This window comes from Triturus cristatus, chromosome 4_2, assembly GCF_964204655.1.
Source record: "Triturus cristatus chromosome 4_2, aTriCri1.1, whole genome shotgun sequence".
Classification (NCBI taxonomy): Eukaryota; Metazoa; Chordata; class Amphibia; order Caudata; family Salamandridae; genus Triturus; species Triturus cristatus.
In genome coordinates this window covers 333831994-333849138 of record NC_140586.1, presented here as the reverse complement: position 1 = coordinate 333849138, position 17145 = coordinate 333831994, and the positions used below count along the sequence as shown (strand labels likewise).

The window sequence follows — 17145 nt, the reverse complement described above, 5'->3', positions numbered from 1 at the left end:
ATACAGAGTTGGGACTCCTCCATATTCGGATGTAAGGGCGATCTAGATGCAATATCGTCACCCCATCTATTGCTAGAGCTGGATGGGTAGGGTGGGAAGGGGAAAGAGGCAACACAATGGAGAGCAGTTGGAAGGGGACAGAAGACCGTGAGAAAATGAGCACTCATGGAGTGCTCAAAGAAAAAAAAAAGTAGCTCTTAAAACGGAGCAGTGGATGGACACAAATACTTGGTTTTTGGTCTCAGGGAGGGCTAAACGCAAGAAGAGCCTCGACCCATGCATGCCATGGACAAATGGGGACAAAGCACAGGAGAGCAACAATAGTGCCAGCAATTGGTAAGTCTATAGTGGGGCTGAAGCCCGCCGATTGAACACATGTCTCTTCGAGACAGCGCATGCACGGTCTAGCCAAGACCTAAATAGGCAAATGCGGATCCCATGAATCTGATTTAAGTTTCATCCTACTCTACCTTCCTTCCTTTCTTCCCAATCTACTGGAAAAGCCATCGAACTAAGTGTTGCTGCTGAACTAACAGCCTATGCTGAAGCAAACCGTGTACTTACAGACTTCCAGTCACACTTCCAACCCAAACAGTGTAACAAGGGAGAAGATACTGCGATTGAAAGAAAGACAGACAAGCAATATTCGTGATGTAGAACTTTGCTCCAGCTTTAGAGACTGGTTGGACCACAGTGCACCGTGTACTTAATAGGCGTTTGCATAAAGACATGTGGTTGAGTCAGGTTCTTGGGTAGTTTTGTATCATTACCAGTACCCTCTAGAATGCAGAACTCCTAAATGATCTGCCCTGTTAGCCTAATGTTTCAATCTATATATGATTCCTTCGGCCCTGGTGAGGGCTTGCTGAGGCCAGTGTTAAGAGTGCTAAAATGGCAGAGAAGAGTTGGATGCAGGACAACTGCCTACAGTGGAATGGCGACAAGACTATGACCATCCTCTGGCCCTTGCCATATAAACACTTAACAGCCCATATAAACGCTTTTAACAGATCATTTAACTGGGCCTTGGCTACAGCTCCTGTACAGAAATTTAGAGATTGCTTTAATGATAGGCTGCTGTTGGATAATGTTGTTTCTTTTACCTGTGACTCATTGTCGTCACTCTAAAATATGTCCACTCCTAAAAGAGGACCATGGGTAACCATTTTAAAAAACTGTGCTTATTTCACGCTTACAATACTGTGTGGCAATTCACAAAATCAAGTAAATTACATCAGAAGCCGCTTTGACTCAAAGTAAAATCTTTAGAATTACTATGGTGTAAAATGATTCTACCATTTGACGATTTAGAGCAAATAAACAATCTAACGAAGCACAAAAAGCTTTATCCAGAGCAGCTCAAATGGTGTGGGAATTGATTTGAACTCCTTCCTGTGCTACCTGCCAGAGGTTATTCAATTTACACATACAACAGGCACCTAGTGGTTGGGATCCAAGCCTAGGTTTAAGCAAGCAAAGTACTTTAAAACAAGCCTTGGTGGGAAGACCACAAAAATAGCTGTGGAAAAACTTTGGAATAATCAAGCCTTGGAGGACGGTACATTCCTCTGTTGTTTAAAAAGCAAAAAAAGCAGCTGAAGAAATATTTCCTTTTAAAAGAAACGTATTAGTTGTCAGTAACAGACGCCTAGCTGATCTTTCTAAGTATTGTGGGATTATGGCATTGACATTAGCTGTATAAAGCTCATAGCTTCTTTTTGCCTTAAGTTTTTGGATGGCGGCTCTAAAATGGACTTTACAAATACTAATCCAAACAAACACCCAAGAGTTAAATGATCCATCAATACAGTCCTCCCCTCAGCAGGCCTTTGCAACCACATAAGCACTTGAAGATCACGTTTTATGACACTAACCTCTCCATTCTTCCCTATGCCTTTACCGAAAAGGATGTAAAAGTGTATGAAGACCTGTGCATCACAAAATACAAAGTTCAAACAGGATATTGGAAGAAATGCCATTCCTACCAGATGGAAGAGACTTAGGGAATAAGTGAAATGATTCAAACACCTATACCCAAGCGCCAGAGAAGGAACCCACATAAAATTGTTAGGGGATCATCCTCGGCGCCACTGCCGATAATCTCAAATTTGGGTAATCTAAGCACAGTGTTTACAAAAAAAGAAAAACACAATGTGAATGTTGACAGGTAAATGGCAACAGTCTTTGATGAGACACAAGATGAACCCTGGCATGGATCTCGACTGGGCACAGAGTGAGTTCCAGGAAGATACTCCTGACATAGGATTGTGTCAGGAAGGGAAGAGGTTCAGGAAACAGATATAGGAACCCAAAGCAGAAGGAAGTTCAGGACAGACTGGAAAAACAGAAAACTGATAGTACAGTCTCCGAGCCAGCCCCTGGGATCAGCCATGCGCAGAGCCCAAGACCACTGCTCAGTCGTACAGCCTGCCCCTGCCGCTGGCCAGTCGCACTGCCTGCCCCCGCCCAGTCACACATGCGTTCAAATCAACAGATGTCAATGTCAGCATAACACACTCAGTCTTTAAAATGCACTGAATACAACTGCCTTGACTAATAATGAAGTAGGTTTTTAGCAAAAATCAGCAGAGCAATAGTTTAAAAAAAAAAATAAAAACACAAGATATCCGACACAAAAATGTCGGACTCGATGCCTCAATTATAAAAGCTGCTTTTATCCTCAGACCTGCGAAACAATTTTTGTCCTACATTTCTGATCAAAACACAGCCAGTGGTGATGCCGCGTTCAATTCACAACTTTATGTCAGTCTTCAAGAAAGTTTCATATAATGCATGTCTGGGATGACAAACTACATCATTCTCCTGATTGCAGGCAAGTCTTCAACGCCTGGCTTGCCCCTAGTAGGCATACGTCCACGATGCTGGACAGAATAAACTCTGACCCCATCAAACGCTTGGTTCTTAAAAATGCATCTGTTTCACCTCCACCTCAGGCGAGGCAAGTGGCTCTTCTGCGAAGCCCACGACCCCTAGAATACTTCTAATGGATCTTAGGAAAGAAGGCAGTATTCTCCCTTCCCTGAAAGTTATTTTTTTTTACTGAAACCAGATTCATACGCTCTGCGTCCGAAAACCTAGGTGGCGGATGGCTAATGGAGTAGAAACACAGTCCACCCTTTATAAAACACCACAGGCACACTCGTCTGCCCGTGGTGCTCAACCAAAGCGTGGCATTATCCTGAACTTCCAGTGCTGGTACTCTGCCCGTGTACCCACTTCTTACAGGCAGCACTTTGCTGCGTTCTTTATGCTGGAAACAGCTTTCTCTGCTGGCGCACCACCATACCAACCACAGAGCAGTTGTGCACTCTGTTGGGAAACAAGCACATCAATCCTGACTGGCACAACAACTTGCTTCAGTGGTAGTGAAACAGGCATTCCCAAGGTGTATACTCTTAGCCAGCAATGCTTAAACTGCTCAAATCCCATGCCCAACATAAAGCAACATCCTTCAACATTCCATGTCATTCCAGTACTTACATCAACACAACACCATGCATACATCTTAAAACTACACAATCCGTTGTGTGTCGGGGTCTGATGCCCCACACACAGCCAGACTGTACACACACTAACATGTGCTGCATCAATACCCACAGAAGACTGCCACAGCCCAGCCACCGCCCTGCATCTCTCGCGCTGCACAGATAAACAACTGTCGATATATGTGATACCAATGCAGCAATAACGGCTGCATTACCATTAAAGGCGGGCACGCACCCTTTTATCGTTGTCTACTATAATGCTTCCTATAATTGACTGATGTGTCAATGCCGTTCCCACGTTTCATGTCTCTACCAGGACAGGTCCCAGCAAAAAGGTCTGAACCCCAAAAGCTTGACTGTCATCTTTTTATTGTCGACAAAATGGGTACCAAAGATAAGGTTGGTGGCATTAATCTATGTAAGCATTTGGAGACAATTCAGCCTGCACTAGGAGTCATTGTGCGCTCGTAGCTCGCTGCATGCTTAACCCAGCACTGCCAGTGCCCTCCCGTGGCTTCGATTATAGCAGAGGGCCACACAGTTCAGCAGACTCCGGTTTCACCAGAGGGCCGGCGAATGTCTGTAAAGCAGCCCCGGACAACACAAACATGTGCAGACGCACCCGACGTACCTGCCGCAATGTGATGCCGAATACATAGCAGCCTGTGCTGCGGTGTGGCCCAGGAGCAAGCCATGGGCTGAGCCCTGCTGAAGTGCGGTCCTCCGGGCGACTGGCGGGAAGGGGTCTTCTAAGCCACAAACAAGCACGGTCACCTAACGAGTAGAGTCAGAAAGCAGTGCGGCAGGCCACCCCATCCACCTGAGAGCCGGGCCTTCACTGGAAGCTGGGCTGAGTAGGGCGAGGCTGCAGACGACGAAAGCCGAGCTGCGCCAGCCTGCAACCATGAGGCGTGGGCACGGAGGGCTGCGGTGAGACCGTGGAAGGAGGGAGAGAAGGCGCGACGGGCGCTTCTGCGTGTGAAAGGCAGACCTGAGCGAGGGACAGCGGAGCAGCGTGTGCGCCGACAGGCAGGGTGGTCGGGGCAATGCTTCTGTGTGTAACAGGCAGGACCAGTGGGGCGCGGTCACAGGACAGTCGCTACTGCTCGGATAAGCAGCACCGCATGAGGGGGGCGAATGACATACGAAACAGACAAAGGAACACTTCTTGTTCGACATACAGGGCGTGGGGATGAAAGGACACGAGCACTTCGTGGTACTTGAACCTCCCTCCGCTCTCTATACACGCGCGCGCACACACACACACACGGGGTGTGACAGGTACTTCAGAGGGAGGTGACAGGCGAAGGACTTGTCTGTTCATTAGATGCGGGTGAAAAGAGCACCCTTTGTATGGCAGGAAAAGTCGTAGGACCCTGGGGGTACAGACACTGCCACTGTGTCTGACGGGCAGGCCAAACAATTCACCTCTCTGCACGTGAACTTCCCTCACTAGGCGGGAGTTTGCTCGACAATGACCACAGATGTTACCGGTGTGACAACCCCCGGACGAAGAGAGCATAACCAAAACCGCCACTGAGAAGGTTAGCATCCGTACAATGTGGAAGAACTTAAAAACTGGCAATTAGCAGCGGAGCAAGGATCTGCACCAAAACGTGGCTTCCAGACACCTAAGGCAGGGGTTATTTGGCAAACAGTCAACAGAGCGCACAGCGTCGCCGAAAGCTGGGACATTCGGACAGACATTTCAACAAATGCACAGCTCCCACCAACAAGCAAATAGCAAGGCTTGTTTACAATGCGTTTCACTGTTCGGAAGGGAAGAAAACTTGAGAGCCACCTAGGCACTCAGACTTGTACACTCAAATCTTTTCAAAGGGATCTGCGTCCTAGGTAGGATGGAGCCTACTCAGTAGCCCGAGTGCCAAGTAGTGGGCCTGAAAAAACATACAATGCTATCTTTCCGGCCTACCTATATTTTACATGGTTTTACCGGCAATGTGGCTCAGACTATGCAAAGCGTTCCATTATTTTTAAAGGACAATCGATCCTTTCACTTACTTCTATCCACTTTCCAAGTTAGCCATTGGGTGCCATATCTAAACATTTTAAAGAAAGACACAATCTCTAATAGCAATACTCAAAGGAGATCAATGTGAATCAAGTTCCATAACCAAGACTACTACTTTATCGATAAACGTTACACAGTTTTTACTTCATTTCTGATTTATAGTACCATTGCTTCTTGTTTTTGTAAGGCAGGAACCCAAAATCACATGCTCCACCCCTAGACAAATTGTTCCTCTTAATGTCACATTGCAATCTCCCCTCTCAGAAAAAACAAGCATTTGCAATGCAACAGGTCTCGCATTTGTTAGAGTTAGAGCAATTGGCATTGTAATTAAAATAGCTTCTTAATATGTTTTTGTTTGTACTGTAGTGAATTTATGTATAGAGACATAGATGAAGCACTTTGTACAGGACTAAGTATGTGGATTTACAACTGGTATGTAAGAATTACTGGTGGTGGCGAGAGGAGTAGGTAGCAGTAGTGTGCACTGTCTAGAGGATTTGGAATGAATACTTGACTTTTGAGAGAAGCAGACGCAGCAATACCTAGAGTAGCAATAATGGGGAATTACAGTAGGACCAGAGAAGCAGCCGTAGTACTGTCTAGAGGTGTAAGAAGTAGAAATTTCTTTGGAGTAAGTAGTGTAAAGAGCTGTGATGTGCTAAAACGGAAGGGCCATAAAAATCTAAATAGTCACATACCGGAGAATAAAGCGCCTCTGGCTGAAAAAGTGAATGCGCATGGAGAACCAAGAAGTCACATACCAGTCAGTGAACGCAAAAGCGACCAGGAACTAACAGGCAGATGTGGCCTCTGGCTGTTTACCCCTGGTTGGTATGGGGCGCATGCAGACATGTGGCATAGTACTTCACGCGCACACAAGTACACCCCTTTGTACATTGCTGCCTGTAAAACATTGCAGAAGCGACCGGTAACGACTGGGTAGATGTCGGCAGGTGCACTTAAGTCAAAACACTGACTATAGATGCCTGAAATTTACAATTTTTTCATGTTTGATAATGTTTATTTGGTGAAAGAAAAAAAAAAAGGAATTGACCACTTTCAAGGTGCCATCTTTCATATTTGTATTCCATCTAGCTCCCTGAAGTACCAGAAAGGACATAGGTGGCACGGTATGGAAAAGCACCACTCGTTAAAAAAAAATACAGAATGCCATTTACAGCAGCAGACCACTTGTCTTTTGTCTCGTGCTTTCAGCGCATCTCTACTGTCTGTGCGAGCGTAGCTTGGAGCAGGTGCAATGTGCGTGGGACTGAGGGTGAAAGCCACTGATATTACTGGGTCGAGGCTGTCTCAAGTCCTCATATGCCCGATCCGTGAATCCATACAGGGGTTCGCGAGGGAGTGGGGCTTCACAAGCAGGGTGTTGTAAATTGCAAACCTTTCCCCATTGTAATTTTCAGGGAAGGTGCTACTATTACCTGTTCCAACAAGATACTCATGCACAGGAGAAAAGTACACGATATGGTGAAACATATTCCTACCAGAAAACTCCAGATGTGACTTGAGCCCAAAACAGATCAGTGCTTAATTTGTGCCGGTGGTAACAGGTGGTGGACATCGGTACCCATTTTTGGGGGACAACAGCTCAATTCATACATAGTTTCCAGACGAGAGAAAGCTGGAATTGTAGCTGAAGATAAATACTAGTAAACTGCGACTAAGAGAAAAGAACCAGCACATGTGAGATAGGAAAAGAAGGCGGTAAAAGAAAGACGTACACGTTGAGATCAATAGCCAGTGTGATATTCGGTAACCCCTTGGGCAGGCTTCTACGAAACATCCTATTATGAATATGTATTTTTATATAGCGCGAACAAGACCCTGAGAGTTAGAGCACTTTACATCAGAACTAGATTACGTTACAGGTTGAAAGAGAACACAAGTGTGCGTGATCTGCCCAGCATCGCAGGATCTTGAGCCGAGACTCACGCCTGTTCCTAAGTCAGCAGCACAAGACGGTGGAGCGCATCTTCTCTTCGTAGTTTATTTTTTAACCCATTCAGTATTCCCACCCTTACCTTAGCACGCTTTGAAGGTACTTCCACAAGAGAAGTTGTGGTATTAAAAGCCGCCTCCTCAGCGGTGTGTATAATGTAAAAGTATATGTATGTATATATATACACATATGTGCATACATACGTGTATACATATATATCTCATATCGATTTTCAATTCGTGACTTACGTAGGAATATCCTCCTTTAAAATCATGTTAAATCTATCACATAGTTCATAAGCAAGGCACTAGTCCCTTATGGCCCTGAATCAAATTAACACTACACCTCTGCGCAATTCACCTACTGTGTACTGGCACGAACAAACAATGAAAACAATTGTATTGTTATAAAATCCCCTGTATTATTTGAACTGTATTTTTTGTAACTTTATTTACATGATTTACTTTATCGTTTTTTAAGAACCACTAATTGTATATTTTTTCTATGTCTATTTGAAAAAAGTGCACTCACCCTTTATAACTGGTGGAAAGGGAGACATTGGTCATGTGACCAAGACCACGGACATGGTCGAAACGCGTCGTCCTCTTCTGCTTACTGAAGAATAAAGCTGCTTTACTGATCGAGTGGGCTCTTGTGGATTCTTTCTTTGACTGGAATCGACAATCGTAGAAACATATATATATATACACACATATATATATATATATATATATATATATATATATACAGCTCTGCAGAGATCTCGGAAAACATGGCAGCATGACTCATCTTCCCTCTGAAGACTGGAAATGGTGACTTAGCAGACTGTGGCAGAACCGGCGTCAGACGGGTGCATGCAGTCACTGTTGCCACAGAGAGGCGCTGCCCTGTCCAGATGCTCGGCCTGCGGGGCACAGGGCCAGTTCGGACACGAGCGCGCTCGCCCGGCACTTGCCCTCTCCCACCGCCGCTTCGGGCTGCGCAGGATACAAACACCGACACAAAAGTTACAAAGCCTTAGCCGGCCCCCGTGGGAAGCGTCTAAAAGTCTTAACATGGGTGTCCTGTGTCTGGCCCCTCACTTGCTGGCTGCTGCGGTGAAGTGAAAGAGGCAAGAAGATCCAAGAGGCTCCTACAAACAAGCTATCGCGTGAATGTAAAAAAATAAGTGCTCACCCACTAATTAAAGGAGACAGTCTCAAAGGAGAGAGGGCGGTCACCAAAAAGCCTCACTTTCAATTGGAGGCCAGCATTTACCATAAAGGATGACGGCGGCCAATAGAAAGGATGGGCGGAGCTTCCACTCCACTTCCGAAATCGCCTCGATTATAACAGATCTCGCAGAGCAAGCAGCGCATGTGCTGCAACGCTAGGCGAGACATAAAAAGGCTATGGTTTTCTTGGTATGAGAATCGTTACAGCTCTCGGACACCAAAACAAAAAGGACCACATTATGTGCCAATGAAGGCCATAAACAAAGGTGAGGGTATTCTCCCCCCCCCCTTTCCCTCTCCTCCCCAACCACCAATACCAAAGGTTCCACCGTCTTGTCTGTGCTTAATGCCAGGATTTTACCAAACCGACCAACAAGAAAACACCTGAAGAAAAAAGTTGTGCAATGATGGGGAGAGAAGTAAGATAGCATAGAGAACCAATGGCTTATATTGTTCCGGTGGGGAAGGGGATAAAAGAGGGTTGGGAGTGCAGATAAGAGGACCGGTTTAGGATACGTGCAGAATCGCCATGCAATGGGTTCCCTGAGCACATAAGTTAATAAAATTAAAATAAAAAACAGCTATGGCACAGGTTGTGGTTCCTCTACAAAATGGAGTATAAATATGGCAGCGGGAGTGCAGAAGTTAACACTTTCAGCTCATTAGAGCCACAGTCCCAAATAATTTCAGATCCCTAAATCCCTAGTGCCAACAGCCATCACAGCCAGGTCTGGTGGACTAATGCGTCCACTGTAGGGGTTTGTGTTTGAACTCATGGTCACAGGTTCAAATCCCGGTGGGTCCACTCAGTCTTTCATCCTTCTGAGGTCGATAAAATGATAACTATTGAGTTGGGTAACAATAAACATAAGCTATTCAGCTCCAAGATACTATTCTGGGAGAACAAGTGCTTTACAAATACAGGTTATGTCTGTCATGTTTATACTTTAAGTGTGGTCTTCATTGCTGTGACAACGCCTTGTCACCATGCCAAATTGTACTCCAAGTTGCTACGGCACTCGTAGACCATCGTGCCCGCAGATTTAAGTACCATGTATAATTTCAAACCCCAACCATTAAACAGAGCCAGAGCACTGTAGCAAATGCCGTGCCGAGGGCCAGTCACACAGTGCCATAGTCGTGTTTTGCCAATGTCCCCTAGCGCACGGCCAGACTCCTACACAAATTATACAGTTAGGGATTATTTGCACAGCAAATAAGCAAAGTACCTATTACATCAAAAGGGTTAGACACAGGAGTGCTGCCAGTACCCTCTCGCACACTTTCTGTACTCATTGTCAAGCCCACATTACATAGTTTCCAGGACACTATAGCAGTAAGGTACGACGCACATCACTCCAAGCTATAGTACCACGGATACCTTCACGTGGTACAGTCACTGTGATTTGCAGCGTTCTAGCGCCCTCTTAAATATCCCTCTAACTTGTGGCCATGATGACAGATTGCCCAGGACACCTACTCCGAGCTCTGTCCACATGGCACAGCCCCAGAAGATGCCCTACCTTTCCAACGAGCTCGCGCTGGCAGGAGGGACTTCCAGGTCAGCTGCCACAGCTTCAGCTTCCAGTACATCATCTTCACCTGGAACTGAAGGCCCAAGACGCTCATCGGTCCTGGGCTCGGGGGCGACGTCGAAAACACCGATAACTCACTGAAAGAGGCAAGTGATATGGGAGCTTAAAGCACCAACAAATCACCTATGTCAAGCACCTCAGCACAGGTGCACAACCCAGACTGCTTAGCAACAATATGTTAAAAAAAAAAATTAAGACCGGGGCATTTCCATAGCGATGCTCCGAGCTCCAAGATGGGTCGAGTGGGTTGAACAGAAAACCTGGTCCTGCCCTTCCACGCGCTGCATTCGACTGTCCTGTCCCAGCAGCGAAGGCCTCGCTGACGGCCTCGGAGTTATTCCCTGGCTGTATTTTACCCTCGTTCGATCAAAATCCTACACGCGCTCCCACCTGCGACCGGATCGTCTCCACAGAAGCGCCGTGGATGGGCCTAGACGCCATGTAGTCTCCGATTCCACTGCTACTCCTGTGCCTCTGGCGTCGCAGCAGTGTAATGGTGGCTGAGCTCCGCCCGGCCAACGGCTCTAACTCACTCCCGAGCACAGCGCGTCAGCTTCCTGCCAGCTCTGGCGGAGCCGGCTCGCTTCAAGCGGACAATGGGCTCTTTCATAGCGGGCATGGCAGCTGCAACCTTCTGCGAGGAAACCTAACCGTACCTCACCTCTAGGGCCAACCAACCTGGCTCGCTCTCTCCCTCTCCCCCCCCCCCCCCCCCCCCTGAACGACCCATTTGCACCAGCGTGTTCAAAGAGGCAGCGTCAAGCTCTGCTCTCGTCTCCATCCCGAACAACCCCTTCGAGAGCGTGTTTAGAGAGAAATCAAGCTCTCTCGCCCAGCCCACTCACAGTCAGTCCCACGAAAGCTTTCAGACAGGACCAGGCCTAGCTAAAAAGGGCGGCGTGTGGGGTCACTTGCCAAGTCCAGTATGGCCAGGTCAGTGCCACAGTGAAATGGGGCCACCTCTGCTGTAATTGTACCTTACTACAAGGAACCTACCTACCTGTTGGGAAGGTGGGAATTTCGGCCAGGGACTAGGAAAAAAGTTTAAAAAGTGCCAATTGACACAATTAATTCATTAGGTGTGTAACAATACAGCAGTTTTAGTGACACCTTAATATTGTATTTTTGTAACACACTGCATACAGCTTATACCCAACAATAGAGTATAGAGGGGAGGCAAGATTCAAGCCATATTAACAAATAGAAACGTTTCGCTCACTGTTGCTACTTAAAGAAGCCAGTTACTTGCCCAGCGGCAGGAAGTATCCCTCCCCGATGAATCTATTTTCTGGAATGCAATCTTGCAATTGTGGTTGGATGCAAAAGCCTTAAAATAGTGGCTACGTTTAATAACCTGTCTTAGGCGTTCGGATGCTTAGGAGTTTGATGTGGCAATGATCCGGAACCGGTAGAAGAAGTCTAGTCTGCTCCTAAGTTCAAAGGTGTGAGCAAATGTTGATGCAGTTTGATTTTCCTTTTTCTATGGATCAATTCGGTTTATTATGAAAGCCTCAGCAAAAAGTAAAACACATACAGCTGGTCGCCAACAACCTAGTTGGCCAGCAGTGTAAATGCTTTGTCAGAACTTAAGCGAACACAGCCGTTTGCCTACAACCCCATGGGCCGGCAGCGTATACTAGGAAGTTGAAATAGTTCAGTCATGTAAGCCACCCAGAGTCATACATACATAGCAATCGCCTACCCTCCAGAGGGTCGGCTGCTAAAGCAGTTGCATCATATTCTATTCAGGACAGCCCACTCCCATCCGGGTCAGTAGTATCTGCAGGCCTTAACATAAAAAATTCCCAAAAACTAACATGTAAAAACGGAAATCCCTCACCCTCCCTCCAGATCCTTTTTACGCTGTGGCACGGAGGCCTGTGATCGTGGAATGCTAAAAACCCGCACTAAGTGTGCTAATGTAAGGAGGGCTTCGAGATTAGGTTGTGGCTGCGGGGTTAGGAGATGTAAGCTCTGGAAGTAGCTGGAGTAACTTAAGGTAGATCGGACAGGTGAGCTCGTTAAATTCAGAGGAGAAAATGTGGATGAATGGTTTCCACAAGGTGGAGGTTTCATGCGTCTGCTCAGTGGCTAATGTTAATTTCTCCATAACCAAGATAAACCAAAGTTGCGGAGCCAGGCACTGTGGTCAGAAATCCGGGCGGTACCCCACAAGGCAAGAAATGTGCCGCTCCCAGGGCAAGGGCCATCTGCCTCCCTCTCAAGGATCGGAACGGGTGCGTCAAAGGGTTAGGGAGTCCCAGGATAGTTTAAGCTGGGAACATCGGTATAGACGTGTGGAAGGTTCATCTATGTTGTCGAGTATATATTACCAAGCATCGCCTCCCATCTAGACCGACCTGGAGATGTAGTGGATATTGCATTGCGCGCCCCCCCCTCCCAAACAGGACATAGAGCTCCAAGATTAGACGCTTGTCTTTTTTTTAAGGATGATCCATTTTTCAAAGGTTACCCCCCCTTTATAAAAATGTATCATCCTTAAAAAAAGATAAGCGTCTAATCTCGGAGCTCCCTGCGTGTGGTTTGTTACTAGGGTGCATCACCCAGTGGCATACCTGGAGATGTTGGAGGCAATCCCCTTCCTCCCACACAGTGTCATACTTGAACTGCTCAAAAGGGATAATCCCCTGGCATCGAATAGGCTACCAACATGCTTGCAACCTTCATCCTGCCAACGTCTGAAAATCTCCAGTTGAAATCCCAGACTAAAGTTTGGGTTGGATAGTACTGGGATCATGGGGGAAGGAAAGGTGGTGAAACCTGCTCTGGTCGCTACAGGATCCCACACCTTGAAAACTGAGCTAGTAACTGGGGAAGAGCAGACCCCATGCTCGGAGCTGAACAGAGAGCCAGGCTTCCTTCCATATGTGAGAGCCCTCTATTGCCTGGTCCATAAATCACTAATGTTTCTCAGAGAGGGGACGGCTCCATTCTACTAAAAAGCAAAGTTGGGAAGCATGGAAGTAGTGCGTTAAAATGGGGACAGCTAGGCCACCTTCACGTGTTGATCGATAGAAGTGGTCTTTCTGGAGGCGGGGCTTCTTTTTTTTGTTTACATTTCTTTATTGATTTTACAGATTTCAAACCACGTTGAGTTCGCCGCTGGATAGGAAAGGGCTGGGAGAGTATCCCATTGACTATTATGGCTGCCCTCGGAGCACTATAGACATAGCGGATCCATCTACAGAATTTGTCGCCAAATCCAAAGCAATTCAGAGTTTCAAACAAGTATCGCCAATGAACCCTATCGAATGCTTTCTCAGCGTCGATGGATAGCAAAAGAGCTTCCTTCTGGGACTTGTGAATTTTATCTAACAGGTGCATGATGCGCTTGGTGTTGTCACTGCATTGGTGAGTAGGAATTAAGTCTGCCTGGCCCGGGGCTACCAAACCGGGCATGAAGGGGTTGAGGCGGTGGGCCAAGATACTGGTAGAAAGTTTTGCATCTATATTCAAAAGAGAGATAGGCTTGTAAGATCTGCAGAGGGCAGGATCTTTGCCGGGCTTCAGGATAACTGATATGGAGGCCTCAAGCATAGAATCAGTGTGGGTGCCAATATCGACAAAGGTATTGTACAGGCGTGTAAGTACTGTGTCGAGTTCCTGGCAGAAGACCTTGCAAAAGAGGGACGAGAAGACATCTAGCCCAGCGAATTCCACAACTTTTAGGTGGGCGATAGCAGATATCACCTCAATTCAGATGGGTTTCTCCAGATCGTCAGTCCTGGGCTGGAAGAGGGCTATAGGGATCATCCATATATGTAGAGGATTTGCCACCTGGGCCATCCAAGGTTGCATATAAGGCACCATAAAAGGATTGGAACCGGGACACTATTTGTGCATTGTTACGCATTTCACTGGTCGGCAAGGGGTGGATTACCAATACCGATCCTGGGTGTATTTTGCCCCTTAGGTGTTTCGCTAGCATCCGACCACAGCAATTGCTCTCCAAACAGAACTTGTGTTTCAAACGCAGCATGGCATATTCTGCCCTGTTGAGTTCTAGGTGCTTGAGAGAGAGTCGTACCTTTTTCAACTCTCTCCAGACTCTCGGTGCTCCTGTGTGTTTGTGTATAGCCTCGAGTTCTGAGACCTTCTGTTCTAAACTCTTTTGCTTCTCTTTCCAGGTGCAGTTGTCCGCTGCCGAAATGACTGAGATCCCACCGTATCACCAGCTTTAGAGCCTTCCAAGGAGAATATAGAGGCGTTAGTTTGAAGACATTCAGCTATCACTTTGTGGAGTGAGGTTACTGTGGATGGGGACTGAAGAAGGGACTCCCGGAACCGCCAGTGAGACTGTCTGACCTTGTGAGAATCTAGACGCAATACTAGGGGTAAGGGTGCATGGTCAGATAGGGACCAAAGGAGGTGCAAATCACCAGGGTGTGCATGGAGCGAGTTTTGAGAAAGTGGTTAATGCAGGCGTAAGTCTTATGTGCTGCGGGATACAATGTATAGCCCCTTGTGATGGGGTGGTGCTGGCGCCCCACATCATTTAACCCCTGTCTGGTCAGAGCATTGCCCTGAGCAGTCTAAATCAGTGTCTGTGACTACCTTTGTGTTGCCTACTATGAGACTGGCAGCAATCGGGATAACAGAACACTGGCTCAAGTGCATTCATCAAAAAGGACGCTTGGTGTTCATTTGGGGGCATAAACGTTAGATAAGGCAAAACGTAAAAAAGTCCAAGGTCAATGGAAAGAAGCCCGGGGGAGGGGGGGTGGGGGCTGCAGGGGTGATGATCATGAGACAGCCCCAACAGTCCTGGAAGCCAGACTGTAAAAACCTGATTTGCACTCTTGGGTCTGCTCCTCCGGGCCAGGACAGGGAGGTTTGACGTGCCGTAGGACCCTCACAAAGCTGCTGTACAAGGTGGGAGACCCACGGAGGGGGCCCGGACCGCGTAGCGGAGTCGTCCACAAGGTCGGGCACCTGACGAGTGAGCATCTTCCATTGGCCCTCCAAGAGGACGACCAGTCTGAAGGGATGCACCCGCCCATGAGACCTCTTTGGAACGGAGATATTCAGTGATGGGTTTAAACTCCCAGCGGCATTGAAAGGTGAGACGGGAGATGCCCCGGAATAGTTCAATGGTGTGCCGCCGGAACTGGACAGGGTGCTTGGTTCTAGCCTTTCTCTGGATATCCTCTTTGATTTAAAAGTCGTGGACACATGCAAGGCTATCCGGAGGTCTGGCATTACGGTATCTGGGGCGGCCGACCCTGTGCACCCTGTCCAGCCGTAATTCAGCGTCATTTTACCAATCCAGGATAGTGAGGATCAAAGACTGTGTGTACCCTCGAACGTCTGAGCCATTCAAGCCTGAAGGGCAGCCTCTGTGGAGGATATTAATACGTCAGGACTTGTTCTCTATGTCCTCCATTTGGGTTTTAAGGTTATCGTGCTGTTCGTGGAGGCAGGCCAAATATTTCTTGGGGTAGCATCTATACTTCCTTGTTCCTTGTAGTATTGTTATCTTCTAGAGACGACACTCTGTCTCACACCGAAGATAAGTCCTGGCACAGCGCTCGGACATCCTGGGACAAATACTTTTTAAGATCCTGAATCTCCGCTTTAAGAGAACAAACAGGGAAGCCAGAAAAGCCTGTGTCACTGAGGAATGCAGGGAGTCCGGGGCTCCATCCTGTTCAGGCTGCGACAGGGCTTCTGTTTTAGACGTTGGATCCTTAACAGGGACTGGTATTGAGAGAGTTAACATTTCTAGGACCGATTGGTCACTCTTATTTTTAACCTTTGCCATGGCTGGATAGGAGTGAAGACACTTCGGGGTCCAGTAGGTAAGGTCGAGTCTGGAGCCAGTCAATTAACCAGATCCCAAGGCAACGTCCCTGAGGGCTGAGAGGGGCAGCAAACCGCCACAGTCACTGTGGGAGTAGAGACACAAAACTGCCATAGCGGTCCATTCAAAGGGGTACAGGGTGAGCTCTGTATATAAAGCAGACTGCTTCGGTAGGTGGGCTGACAAGATGGCGTCCCTGATACCCTCACTATTTCAAGTCCCGGGCACCAGCTGCTGGGGCAGACAGTCTCCTCCACGTAGTGCCCCTGTGCCAAGCCAGACAGATCACCCAGAGCCTCCAACCCCCTCCCGACAGATCCCCACTACCCTCCAATCGCCAGGCTAGGGAGGTGGACAGATTGATGTCGTAGAAGATTTGGAATTTCCCAGATGAGCCACCAGGCGGCAACAGCTATATCACAGTTCCGGGGGGGGGGATGGGGAGCTATGCAGCACTGGTTCCGTTCCCACCAGGAGGCCCGGACCCAAAGAAGAAGCTTTGTGATTGCAAGGCCCTGACCTACTTATAGTGGCAGGTGGCCCACTTTCCTCACCGCGCCAAGGTTAGCCACTGTTGGATAAATCACCACTCCAGGGTTGTGCCAGGCGTATGGACCCCAGGACTAGACCTGTATCACATTTAGCAAGCGCAAGCAGCAGCCCGCGCAAAGCAGCAGCGTGCCCTCGCTATTCATGTTCAGTTGCATTTAGCGCAGAATGCACCCTCATGTCCATTTTGGCAGCAAGAGGGCATTTTTGCACTAAGAAAATGGCAGTAAATGCAGAATTACTTTTCTCGCATAATTCAGTTAAATTTCACAAAGTGTTTACATAATTCTGCGTGATTATGCTACATGGAATTACGAGATTATATATATATATATATATATATATATTTTATTGTGTGTGCGCAAATGCACAACAAAAAAAAGCATCCTGAGGGATCCTCGAACTGGTTGAGATAGGACTGAAGAGGCCAAAAGATGAGGATAAGTGCTTCTGCAATGAAGAAAAGGC

The 17145-nt window shown here is 47.3% G+C and overlaps 1 protein-coding gene across 3 annotated transcripts in view; it reads right to left on the bottom strand.

The window, feature by feature from the left end:
- ABL2 (ABL proto-oncogene 2, non-receptor tyrosine kinase) overlaps nucleotides 1–17145 on the bottom strand; it is a 380773-nt gene that overhangs the window by 179883 nt on the left and 183745 nt on the right. Inside the window, exon 1 of one of the 3 annotated variants that reach the window (XM_085601715.1) lies at nucleotides 10236–10809. The exons of the other annotated variants lie outside the window; for them this stretch is intronic. Coding sequence (XP_085457841.1) covers nucleotides 10236–10341 — 106 coding nt within the window. The 5' untranslated portion in view covers nucleotides 10342–10809. Of the gene's footprint in view, nucleotides 1–10235; nucleotides 10810–17145 lie in introns of those variants that run through there. 3 annotated transcript variants of the gene reach the window in all.